Raw genomic sequence first — 16,676 nt, 5'->3', positions numbered from 1 at the left:
ACATAGCCATTGTTCATTGTGATTTCTATTGTGGGCAGCATGGTGGCTCAGTGGTTAGCACTGCAGCTTTTCAACGCTGGGGTTCTGGGTTCAATTCCAACCAAGGACAACATCTGCAAGGAGTTTGTATGTTCTCCCCGTGTTTGCATAGGTTTCTCCGGGTTCTCCAGTTTCATCCCACATTCCAAAGACATACTGAGAGAAAATAGTGATGAGCTAGTGTGCTCAAGTTTTCCGAGCATGCTCGGGTGTTCTCCAAGTGTCTTGTGCGTGCTCGTAAATTGTTTGAGTCCCTGCGGCTGCTAGACAGCATGTGGGGATTCCCTAACAAACAGGCAATCACTGCATGAGTTCAGGTTGTCTAACAGCCGCAAATCATGCAGCTGCGGGGACACAAACATAATCTACGAGCACACACAAGACACTCGGAGAACACCCAAGCATGCTAGGAAAACTCGAGTAACAAGCACACTCGCTCATCACTAATAGAGAAATGAGATTATGAGCCCCATTGGGGAGAGTGATGATAATGTCTGTAAAGCGCGGTGAAATTAATGGTGCTATATGAGTAAAATAAATATTTGTATGTACTGTATATACTCGTGTATAAGCCGAGATTTTCAGCCCATTTTTTTGTTTGAAAGTCCCCCTCTTGGCTTATACGCAAGTCATATACCGGGGGTCGGCAGGGGAGGGGGAGCAGGGGTGTCAGATCATACTTACCTCCTCCTGGCGCCATCTCTGTCCCCATATATATACCCATATATATATATATATATATATATATATATGCATATGTTCATGACTTTAATGAGCGGTACCATGTGACCACTGAAGGAAGGCGCCTGAGACCGGGAGAAGCGGAGCTGCAGGGACCGCGCCAGAAGGGGGTAAGTATATGCAATATTCACCTGTCCCCGGTCCATCGCTGTGCGCTACTCTGTCCTCTGTGTCCTCTGGCTGTGATGTGCAGGTCAGAGGGCGCGGTGATGTAGTTAGTGCGTGCTGCGCCCTCTACCTGAACAGTCACTGACAGCAGACCCGGAAGAGACAGCGGGCGCAGCGTTGGAGCGGGGACAGGTGAATATCGCAGGTGCCAGGGCCCTGAGCCAGCGGTGACACACCTGTACCCCAGCGACGGATTGTTGAATATGCCATTTTTTTTATTTGCAGCAGCAGCAGTGGCATATGGGGGCATAATCTATGGAGCATCTTATGGGGCATAATCTATGGAGCATCATAAGGGGCATTTTATCGGCGCATAATCTGTGGAGCATTTTATGGGGCAGCATATGGGACATTTTATGGGGGCATAATCTATGGAGCATCTTATGGGGCAGCATATGGGCATAATCTATGGAGCATTTTATGGGGCAGCATATGGGGGCATAATCTATGGAGCAGCATATGGGGCATTTTATGGGGGCATAATCTATGGAGCGTCTTATGGGGGCAGCATATGGGAGCATAATCTATGGAGCATCTTATGGGGGCATAATCTATGGAGCGGCTTATGGGGCCATAACCTTTATGGAGCAGCATATGGGGCATATTCTATGGAGCATCTTATGGGGCCATTATTAACCTTTGTGCAGCATTATATGGGGTGTATTTTGTATGGAGCATCTTATGGGGCCATCATGAACTCTATGGAGCATTATATGGGGCTCCTGATTCAATATGGATATTCAAAAACATTTAACCTACTGATGTCTCAATTAATTTTACTTTTATTGGTATCTATTTTTATTTTTGAAATTTACCAGTAGCTGCTGCATTTTCCACCCTAGGCATATACGCGAGTCAATAAGTTTTCTCAGTTTTTTGTGGCAAAATTAGGGGCGTCGGCTTATACACGGGTCAGCTTATACACGAGTATATACGGTATCTCCATCTCATCTACAAAATAAATAATCATAAAACTGTTCTTTAAACCAATATTTTAAATTCTCAGGCTTTCCTTCCCCCCCAAAAAAAAATTGACAATAAAAAATGTCATTGTTTAATCCTTACGATTGTTTTCATTTCTATTGAATGGCGTATACTTTTACAATGACCATAAAATGAGACAATTTGTCTCATTAAATATATAATTACCACTTTGTAACACTGTCACCTTGACAGGTTCTCTATTCGAACTCTTGTACTTTTTTATGCTTTCGAAAAAAAAATTGCTGAATATTTTTGACACCTTTGTTAAAAGCCTCCAGCTGGAGCGACTCATACCTGTGCAATCATCTGCTCCATTGACTTGTTACATGACTGAGCTTAGTGTTATCTACATGACAGTGAGAGTGACAGAGCTAAAAGGGGAGTAGCTGGAGCTCTGGTGTAGCCCACAGGTATAAGGTGTGTCTCCACCTAGATGAGGCAGGTTACAGGGCTGTCACTTCCCCGCTGATCCCAGCTCCGTTGTCTCTGTAAGAGGATTTTTCACAGTTAATGGGACCACTCGGATGAATGTTCTGCTGGATGCGTGATGGTGAGGATCTGCTGAACATTTATTCCTAAGAGAATCCTTCAAGAAAGTTAGTAGAAACCTTGGAAGAATCCTCAGAAGTTATCAACTCCAGGAAATATGAATAGGTGTAAGACAGTGGGGAAAATCAAAAAAAGACTTGAAGAAGCCAAGAACAGGTGGGCAAGGCTGACCAAGCCAGAGTTCTGCCACAATGAGAGCGCCAGGTTGGCAACGGATGCCCTCTTGGATGGTGGATCTGATGACTACCAAAAGATCCTTGCAGAAGAAGGAGAGGTGGACTTCTTATCGAAGCAAGAGATCCAATACATTATGGACAATGTGAAGGAACCGTACTATGCCTATGAAAGCCACACGGAAAACAGCGATAATGGGTCTGTTCAAAATGGGAACCATTCCCACCAGTCCGAGAGTTATTACCCTACAAATTCGGAGAACAGCGAGACCACCACTCCGCTCCACAACTGGAGTTCGGAGGAGAAACCTTACCTCAAGGACAAGTCCAGTGCCACCGTGTACTTCCAAACCGATAAGACTAATAATATCAGGGAGACAATCAGGAGGAGTATACACCGAACCAATCAGGTAGGTATTTAGTACAGCATTAATATTGGGCCTGAAGTAGTCATTTAACTCTTTGGGTCTGTGCCATTAATGTGCGATAACTGAACAAAAGCTGCACAGCTGTTATTATATAAAACTATAAATTGTCATGTAATATTACAATGTGACAAGCTAAGCTCTGCTGCACCTCACAAGTTCATTGCTGCATTATATAGCGTTCTGTTAATTAATTTCTGTAAAAAGTAATTTATTTTTTTTTATTTTGCTTGAAATTTCAGAGCTGAATTATTCCTTTCACTCTTCTGTGTAGATCCCTTAGATTCAGACTACTATTTGTTCGGCCGAAAAGGAAAAGTACTCTCCATTTTTCATTCATGTTTGGTCCTAATGTTTTACCCTTTAATACGGCATCCATTATTCCCATATGCAAAAAAAAAAGTAAAACAAAAATCAAAGCTAAGGTTGTTTCCATGATGAGTTTTTTTTATCAAAATTAGAAAATGGTTGCACACAATTGCATTAAGGCCTATCAATGTGAAATACAAGAAGTGTATTAATCACACTTCTTGTATTTCACATTGGTAGGCTTTAATGCAATTGCGTGCAACCATTTTCTAATTTTGATATGTAAGCTTTTTTTTGGTATGCACCTGTTCAGACTAGTTCTAGATGTCACGTCAGTTTTCTGTAATTTGAGTTTTTTTATGCTACGTATATTTGTTTTTTTCACACTGCCGAAATTGACCTGCGATGCAGTATTGAAATCCGCAGCGTGTCAATTCTTCTTGCGTTTAGTATACGATTTATTTTCCCCTTAGGTTTGAATGAAAATAATAAAATCCACAGAAAAAAAAAAATACACTTTCAGCAGCAGAAACACAGTCAAAGGTGCACATAATCCACCAGTGACTATCAATAAAGTTTTATCAAAGCTAAATATTAAGAAATATCCTAAACAAAGAAAAAAAAAAATCGCAAAAAAGTCACAACAAAATGCAATAAAAAAATTGGTGCAGAAAATATGCATAATTAAAAACGCACCAAATACTCATCGTGGGAACTTAACCTTAAACAGTGAAAAAAAGGACAGCGCTCAGGTGACACATAGATGGGGTCTGCATGATGTCCAGTTTTTTTCATGGACTTATTGATTTCAATGGGCGCTTGATTATTGACTTGGTTCAAAAAATGAACATAGCTCCGATTTGTTTTATTTTGCGGATGCTCCAATATATGATGGCTCCATAGACTAGAATGGGTTAGTGTTCTATGGGATACAAATACGGGTAGAACTGGTACGGGAAAAACGGACGTCTGATTGAGGCCATTATCGCATATTGCTTTCCTTGGATATATATATATTAGCAGAGTAATATATATATATATATATATATAATGATAATTTGACAAACTCCGCTCTTCTACCTCTAAGGCCTAATTTTCGTTTTCATTGAATCCATTGGCGTTGCATTATTTAATACTTACTGATAGTTTGACCTGCAGTCCTATGTAAGACTGCACGTAACCTTTTATAATATAATATCATTTGTGCTAAATTACAAACTTGGCCTAAGGCCTCATTCAGATATAGAGGGGTTTTTTTTTTCTCACGCACGTGAAAAATTGTTCATAAATGGTTACGCCAATGTTTAGTCTAAGTTTGATCAGTATTTTTCTTGGATGAGAAAAAAAAAAGTTGTTTGACTTTTTACTATCTAGCCACATGTGAACAATGAAGAGATTTCATCGGCGTGCCGTCAGATTTTTATTTTTACGGACTTGCGTTACCGATTTTTCATCTGACGCTCCGATCAGTATCAGACATGTGAACAGTCCCATAGATGATAACAGGTACGGGTTCTATCTGTGAAAAATGGATGTGTGAATGATCACTTAGGAGGGAGGACAGAGTCAGCCTTGTTATATCCACACATATTATTAACATTAATGCTGGAGAAGTCGGCAAACAACCATGTTACTACAAATTCCACAGGGAACGGGTGGGTGACAACCCCTGAGGGAGCTACAACAATGACTTTATTGGTTGTCAGCTTTCCTAGAAACAGACTCCTAAAAGGTTGATGATATGATAAAGCTTCATAACACAAGACTTTCTTGTTGGAGTGTCAGCCACAATAACTCCTCCATCCGCCCGGCAGGGACACGCCAGTAACTAAGGTCACTAAAATGTATAGGTCAATGCCATAAGAGTGGGGTAAAGCGGGAGAACAGGTTTCTACAGGATGGCTACGTGATCCGGATAAATCATCGCTCAGACCGAAGGTCAGCTCCTCAGTAACCACCTCCTGCCCCCAGGGAACGCCGCCCAACGACTCAGGGTAATAATAATGATGTTGATGGATTCCATTGAGTGATAGGATCATGTAGAGACAGATCAAAGCCAACCTTGTGTGACCCAAGACCCCCGAACCGGTCCTGTGACCCCCCCCTCTCTGTCACTTGTTAAGTTGAAGGTGATGGATATAAAACTTTTCCCACAGCAGAGCTGAATTTAACTCTTTATAGTCGCATTACTTGCACTCTGTGACAACTAGTTCAATTTAATGGAAAACTCCATTCTCAAACACAATTTGCACACAAGATAAAATGAACATAAAATGCAGAATCATTTCATAAATTTGTTGCTATATTCATTATGTAGTTGTTTCCTTCTCTGTTCACAGCTAAAGCTAAATTCAGACAGCAGTGCATTGTGGGAGCTCAGATAATAAGCAGAGCATGGGTTAAAGGGGACCTGTCACTAGGTTAAAGGGGGCCAGTATTTGCTTTTATTTTACTTCCGCTGCTCTCCAGAGTATTACATTTTGGGTTTTTTTTAATCCGCCATACGGTTCCAGAGATATGGGCCTTTTTATTTAGTGCTAATTGTCATGGTCATTGGGGAGGGGAGGTGTCTCAGAGGCTCCTCTGGGGTGTGTCATTAGGCTGCTCTGCATAATTACCCTGGGAGCACCGCCCCCTGGGAAAGACCATAAAAATTAGCATGAAATAAATAGGCCCATATCTCTGGAACCGCATGTCGGAATTTAAAAAAATAAAATACAACTGAATGTACAGGGGAGCAGTGGGAATAAATTACGACAAATAATGGACACTTTTGACCTGGGGACAGGTTCTCTTTAAGGACACGTAGGATTCCTGTACGGGAGTTTGGTGGGTGGTCAACTGACATGTATTCATTACACAACTTTTCCCCCACCTGGCACAGATAATCCCGTCACTCCTCAGGGAGGCAGCGCTGCACATTGACAATGTTTGCTGTACGTCATTGAGGATTAACATATTTGCTTTTATTCATTTGTTTGCTTTTTTTTTCATAGACATGAAATGACTTGTTGCATAAAAACTGCATTAAAGGGATTTAAAAAGTCCACTTTCATGTACCCTATTTGGGGAAGTCTGACTTATAGAGGATGGGGGTGCCTTGAGTTACGGACCCTCAATTTTTGGAAAACTGTTACAAAGATAGTTTCTCACTCTGGAGGACACATCCTGTTCTGTATTTAAATACAAACCATTGATATGAAAGGACCTGATGTAATACTTAATTTCTCCTGTGGAGGCGCTGCAGGGAAACTGAACACTTACTGTCAGTGCACTTTCCAGATCACAGGTGATCGCAGCAGGATTCTATGTGATTAATTAATTGTCATGGGACCGTTCTTCAAATATATACAGTATTGCCCAAATTGCGGACACCCCATTTATTAAAGGGAGTATTCAGCTGTAACGGTCGAGTCTTACCCAGTAAAACCTACTCTAATGGCTTATTATGGGGAGTTGCAAGGCGTAGTAACCCTTTTATAGCATCCATATGCCCAAATGCATATTTCCCCACCATATAGAGCTCATTCTATAATAAAAGTTTTGATCCCGTCATCCAAACCCAACAATTTGGTCAGGACTGGCTGACCCTCCTGACTCTCCCCCAGTCTCTGAATTCTAACACCCAATATGTTCTTCTCCAGGGAAATAAACTGATGTCAGAGAAGTCTGGCAGTGGCTTTCTTCCCCCCTCGCAATGGAAAGCATTCATCAATATGGTGGGGTGGGAAGAGATAGATAGCCCTTAAAGCATGTTTGTATGTTTATTGAGTGAAATGGTCTTTTTTTTTGCTGCACCATATAGATCATCGTTCTTGGCAGCACATCGTCCTGTGTAAACAAGACTCGCGCTGCCGAGAACACTGGCAGCCTATGCGCACTATTACAGATCATTCAGTGCGATCTACCTGAAGATTAAGCAGTGACCAATCAGTGTTTTTATTCTTAATGCTACCGGTTGGTAGGACATTTTTGTGATCATAGCAGGATTCTTTACTGTGAGCTTTGTGTGTCCCTGCATTTTCCGCTACACGGTAGCTTTAAGACAGGAAATGATTCAACAACAGTTTCTGCCTTATGGCGACTTACAGCCCTTTCACTTTGTAACCCATGATGTGATAATATGTCCTTTCCTGTACAGAACAGAACCCCTAATTATCCACGGACGTGTGCTCTTCTGCTTTTCGCGAAACTTCAACATGCGTCAATCCAGGAAGATATGACGATATTTTCAGGACATGAGAACAAACAGCCACCAAAATTTCTGTAAAAATGGTCTTACAGTAGGATGGTCTTCTTGACTGGTCGAGATGATGGATGTCTTGTCTTCTCAAATTTGTGGTCTTTAGTTAGGAATTTTGGGTATCTCCAAGTCTTCGGGTAGTCCAATGTACTTGTCACTGATCATATCATGTGATTTGCGTGTGATTTTAGCTGTGGAAATCGCCAACCTCACCCTTTATTCCATGTGAGTGGCAATACCTATGGACGTGTTTACGTTTGCAATTCTCTACTTTCCTTTATAAATGGGGCTTTTAAGTGAATCCCTCTGAGATGTCCATATGCTCTATAGGGTTTATGAGGATCTATCATATGAACGAGACGTGACCAAAGACCATACACTTTTAAGATAATTCTGTACTTCTCACTTATTCCTCCCAACAGTTCATAGATGGTTGGAGCCGCCATTAAAATGTCCAAATGGGCTGTCAGACCTATGTCTCCACTAAAGGGGACTCCAGTAACCGTGATATTCTTGCCCTCTTACACCTCCGATCCCAAACTTTGATCCTAAAACTAGGAAAGCTATGGGAAATTGACCATCAATGTTATTTTAGGACTGTATGAGATAACTATAAGCTATGAGGGATTAGACATTAAAAGGGGAATCTGACCTCCACATGACTGCAGGAAGCGAGTGGCAAAGCAAAAACTCAACCCCAAGTGTGTACTGTATGGCAGATGAATGTACGGATGTGTAACAATATTGTAGTCGGAATGAATGTATGACGTTCGTGCAAAGTGAAAGAAGACAAAATTCCGTGGTGGTGCCGATAGAAATGTGTTCCAGGCCATCAGTATTATCATGTGTTCGTTACGACCTGGTTTATCCATTCCTGACCCCATTGCTCCTGGATGATGAGAACAGGTGTGAGACTTTCCTTTTCTGCATTTTAAGCTGGCCATATACAAGCTGTTCGATCAGCCAACCGTTATATGTCTCTACTCCCCCATGCACCATTCACATGAGTGGTCGACTTGGCCAAGCTTCTATGTGTTTCAACGTGGACAGATGAGTAAGCGGCTACCAGACACTTTTGGGAGGGGATAATCTCCCTTGGAAACAAAAGGATCTGATGTTGAAATTCCAACGGGGGAGAGTTAGGAGACCCTCATACACTTTAGATCAGTGGTTCCCAAACTCCAGTCCTCGCAGACCCCAACAGGTCATGTTTTCAGGATTTCCATAGTGTTACACATGTGAGAGAACTCCTGATGCCTTGATGATACTTCTATCACCTGTGAAATACTAAGGAAATCCTGAAAACATGACCCGTTGGGGTCCGCGAGGACTGGAGTTTGGGAAACACTGCTTTAGATGCTCAGTTTGTCCCATAAAAACTGGTGACTTTGGACAACTTTCATGTAGTATACATGGGGGCTTGCCAAAAGATGGAGAGGACACTGAAAGGCACAATCAAAAATTGAGCTGAATGCCAACATCCAGTACCATAATGTAACTTGGGCCCATTTTGACTATTGCTTATTTTGTTCCCCTTTTCCATGCACCCGACAAAACGTTTTATTGTAAAGCGAGTCTCCTGAAATGTCCAAGAGGCTCCGGAAAAAAGACACCTCCAGACTTCTGGAAGAGTTGGCAATTCTTCTAGGCAGCCAAAAAGACTCCTGTAAAGCAATACTCCTTCTACCTTTTGTTTTATTATTGCCATGATGCCTAATCTAGGGGCATATTCAGACTGCTGGAAATGGGGGTGGATGGCGTGTGACCTGATGGAAAGTGAGCACAACTGCGCAAATAAAATTTCAAATGATGGTTTTGTGTGATACAATTGAAGTTAATGAGAAGGTTCTAAAAAGTTTTTTTGTCAGCATTTTTTATTTAAAAAAACGCTAATGTTTGAAATTGAAAAAAAAACTTAAAAATTTTTTATAAAAAGCTCTAAAATTACTAAAAAAGTATTTACAGAAAACATTAAGAAAATGTGTCAGGAAACGTTAATAAAACGAGAAAGACAAACAAACTGTAGAATAAAAAAAATGCCAGCATTTCCTAAAGCTGTTCTCAGTTCAAAACCTCAATTTTTTTTTTTTTTTTAATTTGTTTATTAACCAAACAGAATATACAATATACATACTTGCATATGATAATAAGTATTGTATAGAATATATATATATTACTAGTATTAGATGCAAAGCAAAATCTACATTCCGGCTTACATATGGGATAAAACATAATGACAGTTAAATTGTACAAGCCTTCATATTATTGCACAGGTAATAAAAACCTCCAGATTTTTGAAAGCCAAAAAAAATGAAACATTGTGTGAACATACCCTGAAAAGCACCGGAGTGATTGATCAGCTCCAAATGGGGTTGATGTCTGTTGGACCTTTCGGGTCCATTAGAGCATGAGAGCCACTAATGGGCCTTTTAAGATTAATGTCTTCTGTACTTGTTGATTTTGGCAGGACTGACCCAACCATCTAGTGTGAATGGAAGCCTCATAACGCTTTCCTGATAATCATAGAGCAGAAAATGATCCGGCATATTTCATTTACAAACCCTGGTATTGAGGTGGCTGGCAACTTAGACACATGCAATAATCTCAGTGAGACCGAATATTCATGTGAATGGGGCATCGGGAAAGAGAAGTCGGACATCTGACCAAGGGTCTATCAGTGGCTTTAGCCAATCAAGCTAATCAGGTTCCATACCAAATACAACTACCTATCACGCGGCCTTGGCCATTGTCAATCTGCTAATTATCCGGATCAGTGTCTTAAGCCCTCGTCAGACCAGTCATATGTCCTGCGTCCGTTCTTTGCTTCAAAGGACAGCACAGGGAATGTGGCACTACCGGTAAGGCCGGCCAAAGACCAGAAGGGTAACTTGAAGCTCCTGAGCCCCAGTGCAAAATCAGTATCATACCCCTCCTACCATTTATAATACTGACGTCTTCTTTTGTGGCAAAAGGTCAACTGAAGGTACCAGTACAACTGTGAGCTCATAGCTAGCTACGCTATACCTAATAAACCCCTCAGCTGCTGCAGAACATCATAATTCACATCTCAGCTGCTATAGAACCTCATAAAACACCCCCTCCGCTGCTGCAGAACATCATGACACACACCTCCGCGGCTGCAGAATATCATGATACACACCTCCGCTGCTAAAGAACCTCACCATACCATACACACCTCAGCTATTGCAGAACCTCATTATACACCTCAGCTGCTGCAGAACATCATTACACACACCTCAGCTCCTCTGTCTGCAGCCTTTCCTCTCATATGTTACCATACAAGTCACTAATCCCACTGTCCTATTGTGTCCAGGTCATCGCTATAATGATGGATGAATTCACTGACGCCGAGATCTTCTGTGATATATTAGAAGCTGCGAACAAAAGGAACGTGTTTGTCTACTTACTCCTCGACGCCAGCAAATTACAGTCCTTCACGGACATGTGCGAGAAACTGCAGGTGAAAGACATGCACCTGAAGGTACGGAGCGTCATCCGCCATCGTTACAACGTCCTCATCCAGGGCATCCTTTTATGTGTACAATGCTATATAGGACATTTACTGAAGCTCCACCTTTTAGTGGTGTAACTACAATGGAAGCTCGGCAGGTGAAACAGGCCTCAGAGGGGGGCGGGCTTATACAAATGTGCCCCCTATTCCATTAGTTCAGAGTGGGGCCTAAAATGAGAGATATAAGTTTTGGGAGTAGGTCCAAAAAGGAAGTATTCCCTCTGCTTCCCTTCATGATAAAATTACATAGAGAGTAGGGGTGTAGAGGCAGCAGTATAACACGGGACCATGTGTCCTGTGTAGGCCCAAAAGGCCATCTTCTATATTTACTGACACCAGTATAATTCTGACATTACTCCAAGAGGAGCCGCCTCTGCAACCACTCAGGAAGAAAATGTACATTTACCAACAGAGGGAAATGTCCCAAATCTGCAGGTCAGGGCTCATGGAGATGTCAGTGATTTTCTCGTACAGGAAGATCAGTCCTAGTTTTAACTGTTTTTTTTAAATCAAAGTTTCATCAGAGTTTGGTCAGTTTTTACTATCAGAGTCTGGTCAGAGTTTCATCAGTTTTTCTCCGCTGTGAAAAAAAACAGCACACAGATTGCACCAGAGTACGGTCCAATTTTTTGCATGGACCCATAGACTTGCATTGGTGACATTGATCAGAGACTCCGATCAAAATTGGACAAGTCTCTGTGCTCGGTCCGAGAAAGTCTTGGGCTTGTAAATGGCCCCATAGTCTATAACGAGTTTTATCCATGAAAAACACAGAACTCGCAGGCAAAAAAGTGACATCTGAATTAGGCCTTAAATTGGCCATACATATTAGAATTATGTCGGCCTAACCCACCAATATCGGCAGGTTTATAAGGTTACCAACCAACTGTCCCGATTTTGGACTGCCGATTGCATTGTTGAGAGAAACCACTGGTCAATGTGTCAGTCAGTGTATTTATCATAGAGAACATAGTACAAGGGCTTCTGTATTCGGGGGAGTCGGCTGAGATGGCTCTCGGCCAAACGATCTTTTGGTCGATGGCTATCTAATGGCCATCTATGGCCAGCTCTACACACATTTCTGTTTGCACTACATCTAATACACATCTACATCTGCCTCCATATTTGACCTCCAGACTAATCTCATCTTCTGATACTTGCAGAACATATCTGTCAGGAGCGTAAGCGGAGAAGTTTATTGTGCAAAATCGGGCAAGAAGTTTTTTGGGCAAATTCATGAAAAGTTTATTATATCTGATTGGAGGTTTGTCCTCTCTGGATCATACAGGTACGAAAACTTTGATTTCTATATTCTTTGCAGAATATGTGCAAGTTGATTTGTAGCACCCTATCCAGCGACTATGCCAGTAATCTGTGGTTGCCGGACGAGAGCCATGAGAAACACCGCCTACATCACGGCGTATGAGGTTCTTTTTTTTTTTATTAGCTGTGATGCACCAATCCGGGTGAATCCAAAGAAGAGTTTTGGATGCTGAGAAGTACAAGGCAGTTCTCAGGGTTCATGTCCAGAGCCACAGAGTATTGACATGGCCAGTGGGCCTGGTCCTGTGAACTGATTAGCACCAATTTTAATCTTTTTCATTTTCAGTATAGTAGCTTTAAAGTAGTTTTCCAACCTCTTCAAATGGTTGTATATGGCTAAGATTAAGATATGGCATGACTTTCTGATCGGTGAATGGTGGGCATCCTCAGGTCACTGCGTATCTAAATTGTTGGTATGGCTATGCCCCCGGCGTTTGGAGTTGGGTTGTGCTGTAGCTTCCAAGAACTGACTGGTGAGTGTTGTCTGATCGCGGTGGTTGTGAAATATTTCTTTCATTTCATCCTTCATATGACAAGCTCTATGAAGTGACAGACAGCATGCCTGGAGCAGACAACGGGGCAGATGGCTGCACATGTAGCTCATGTCAATTCAGACTTCAATCAATCTCTATTCCCAAAAAAAAGTATCTTTGATTTTTTAAGACTGTTTGCCAATACCACATCTTGAACAATTTGTGAAAATAAGCAAAAGCCGAAATCTTCAACTCTCCTGTGTTACAAAATAGGAGCATGAGGATTAGATAAAAATACAGTGATGGGTACAGTGGTGGGAAAAGTAAGCAGAGGTGGGCATCCTCTGCAACCACCTAATGAGACATGGAGTCACCTGACCTGGATTTTTTTCCATGACTCCGACAGCAAGTCTAATAATTTACCTTTAAAGAGTTTTTTTCATCGTCGTAAATGGGGATAACTGCAAAATGCTTGTAAAAAAAAGATATCAAGAACAGGGGATTTTTAATTCTATAGTTTACAGCTCATCACTAAGGTTACTGGCCACCTCCCATATACTGTATATCAAAGGTGTCTGGTTTCCTAGGCAAGGAGCACATGAATTCCAGCTTTTTCACATTTCACTTATAAGCACTGCTCTGATGTTGTCCAGATTGCTGAGTCCAGCTGTCAGCATCGGGGCGTGCACAGCCCAGGCCTATGACTCAGCCATACCGCTGGTCCTAGCTGTCAAAAATCATAAGCACACCACTTCCTGGCAAGCAGGAACCCAGGAGGTGTGGGAGTGGTGCACTCATGAAGTTCAATAATGAGAAAACCCCTTTAGGGTGTTTTCACGCTTAGTCTCTTTGCTGATTTTGTTTTAGCGGAAACTCTCCAAAATTCTTCTCAAAAACACAAAATTATCTGAAAATCTTGGAGTTTCTGTTCCAAAACATTCATCAAAAAGTCTCAGGGTGAAAACAACCATGGGGGAACACCTCTAGGCTTTGGAGTACCTTAAAAAACACCTTTAGGCCAGGGTCACACGTGCCAGTGTGATGCGAGAAACTCCCGCATCAATACCCGGCGCTGCCGCCGACACTCGGACCGTAGTGTGTGGCTGCATGTATTTCTATGCAGCTGCACACTCCGGTCCCGAGTGCCGGCGGCAGCGCTGGGTATTGATGCGGGAGTTTCTCGTATCACACTCGCAAGTGTGACCTCGGCCTTAGAATGTGTTCACATTGAGTCTTTTTGCTGATTTCTTTTTAGCGGAAGATCTCCAAAATTCTACTAAAAAAATCAAAACTGCTCAAAATCTTGGAGTTTCCTCTCCATAACACTCATCAAATAGACTTAGTGTGAACACACCATTGGAGAAACACCCCCAGGCTATGTGCCCACGTTAGCGTTTTAAAACGCTCAGAAAACCGGACTCCTTCCCAGAAAACGCGCGTTTTATTTTGGCGCGTTTTTGATGCGTTTTTTGTCCCCGCGTTTTATGGGAATATCGGAAACAGCTAAAAACGCGGACCTATGCGGAAAATAATGAGCATGCTGCGTTTTTAGCCACAAAGCGTTTTCTGAGCGGAAAAAAACGCATGCATTGGCACAAAAAGGCCAAAATGCATTAAATTGAATGGGAAGCTTCTTTTAAGTGTTTCTGAAGCGTCTGCTCCGGCACAAACGCTTAAAAAAACGCTTAAAAAAAAAAAAGCAACGTGGGCACACAGCCTCAGCGTTTGGAGAACCTCTCCAAGAAGCACAAGGATTTCAAAATCCATGAGCATTGGCTGAAAATTTGGCACCTTTCAGCTCTAAAAACTAAAAAAAAAATCAGTGTGAACAAACCCTTAAGTGTAGTTCAAATTTCTTCGATACCTTCAAGGTCAAAAGGAGATATTTTTTACATCTAGTATGTAGATGCTCAGGTCCCATTCATTAGGTTTGGCATCATCTGGCTTATCTTCAATTTCATCTATGGAAATCTAGACAATTTAATGTGTGAAAAGAAACATCAAAGGTCTTTTGTAATCTGGAACCAAACGTATAAAATACCTATTATCCTGAGCAGAGTTCCTGGAGAACATGTATAAGTAATGAGGCTCGGAGCTGTGCGTGTGAGAGCTGCAGGTGCTGGGCGTAGGCTCCGTGTAGGGCCTTGTGCCCACTCACAACCTTGTGGTTACACTTTTCTCACCTGTATCCAGCCAACTAGGCTCCAAGGTGACCAAAATTTGTGCCAAAAGTGAATCTACAGTAGCAAATATTTTATACTTTTACATGCTTGAAATCTGCAGATGAAGTCAAGATTAGGTTTCAGAAACCGTCCCATTATGTTCTCACAAAATTTCTGATTGAAATCTGGATATTTAGGTCCTGATTTTTTTTTTATTCCAATCAATTTTTATTGTAGGAAGTTACATTAGAAAAGGGAAAAAATTCAGGTATCAATGGCATTAATACACAAAGAGAACAACGCTGTAACACGTGGTAGTATATCTTTTGATTATGATTCACATTTCCCATCACACCACCAACAATCATGTCTGATACAAGTTACAACTTTTTTTTTTTTAGGTTAATCAACACCTAATACGTATAAAGTCAACCTACCATTTAATCTTTAATCCTCAAAACGAGGGTTTCAAACAACCAGAACCAGAGAGTAAGAAAGGAAGATAAGAAAGGGGAAGGGAGGAAGAGGTGGGGGGGGTGAACCATGGATGGTTGCAAAGAGGCAACCAGGGAGGGGGGGGGAGCTAGGGAATTAGATGGCGTTCAGGGTAGCCCGAGCAGTAACAACAACATAGATATAAACACCTTGAATATTGACATGTGGTACGGATGAACTCCCTGCGTAACACTCTCTTTGACCCTATTTGACCCATTTTATTAATCTCAGACAGTTTGCCCTGGAAACAGATGCCTGACAGGGGATGCATATACAGAGTTTAGCCACGTGTCCCAAGTCTGAAGTATTTTGTTTTTGGCGCGGATGGAGTGAGCCAGACAGAACTCGTATTGGCAATGGAGATTAATTCGGTTATATAGTTCAGCTAATGTAGGTGTCTTTGGGGATTTCCAATAGCTACTTATGCAATATCTGGCAGCAACTAGAATGTGAACCAATAATCCCCTGGATTCCCAAGAGAACTCCTCTATACCCACGTTTAGCACTGCCAGACCCGGATTCGGATTAATAGTATTGCCTGTCAGCTCACCCATCAGGCCAAACACCTCCAGCCAGAACGAGAAAACCTTGGGACAAGCCCACCAGCAGTGACCAAGAGTACCCCTTTGGAGGCAGCCCTTCCAACAATGTGGCGAATAATTTGGGAGGAACTGTGCTAAGTTGGCTGGGGACCGATACCATCGCAGGTGTACTTTTTTCAGTTGCTCCAGATGATTTATGCACTTGGAATATTTTTGGATATTTGCTGAAGCCGAGTGCCAGTTTGAAGGAGAGGTAGAAACATTCAACTCCACGTCCCATTTATTCATATAAGGAGATTTTTGCTCTTCGGGGGGGTTATTGAGCCATTTGTATGTTGAGGAGATACCTTTGGATTTAATTATCTTTTTAAATACCAAAGCCTTTGTTGTAGGTAACAGAGGATTCGACTTTAGAGGAAATTTAGAGGCCAGAAAATGACTAATTTGGATGTGTTGATAGAAACAACCCTTTAAAGAGGGGTGTTTCCGTACTATTTCATTAAAGGGGTTAACACCCA

At 41.8% G+C, this 16,676-nt stretch overlaps 1 protein-coding gene across 1 annotated transcript in view; it reads left to right on the top strand.

Annotated features, from left to right (window-relative positions):
- The first annotated feature begins 924 nt into the window (after nucleotides 1-924).
- The window catches only part of FAM83A (family with sequence similarity 83 member A), a 50,125-nt gene continuing 34,373 nt past the window's right edge, over nucleotides 925-16,676 (top strand). Inside the window, exons 1-3 of the mRNA XM_073590295.1 lie at nucleotides 925-3,064; nucleotides 10,966-11,133; nucleotides 12,327-12,451. Coding sequence (XP_073446396.1) covers nucleotides 2,579-3,064; nucleotides 10,966-11,133; nucleotides 12,327-12,451 — 779 coding nt within the window. The 5' untranslated portion in view covers nucleotides 925-2,578. The remainder of the gene's footprint in view (nucleotides 3,065-10,965; nucleotides 11,134-12,326; nucleotides 12,452-16,676) is intronic.

Source organism: Dendrobates tinctorius, unplaced genomic scaffold (genome assembly GCF_039654945.1).
Source record: "Dendrobates tinctorius isolate UK_male_01 unplaced genomic scaffold, ASM3965494v1 ptg000116l, whole genome shotgun sequence".
Taxonomy (NCBI): domain Eukaryota; kingdom Metazoa; phylum Chordata; class Amphibia; order Anura; family Dendrobatidae; genus Dendrobates; species Dendrobates tinctorius.
This window is presented reverse-complemented; position numbering and strand designations above follow the sequence as displayed.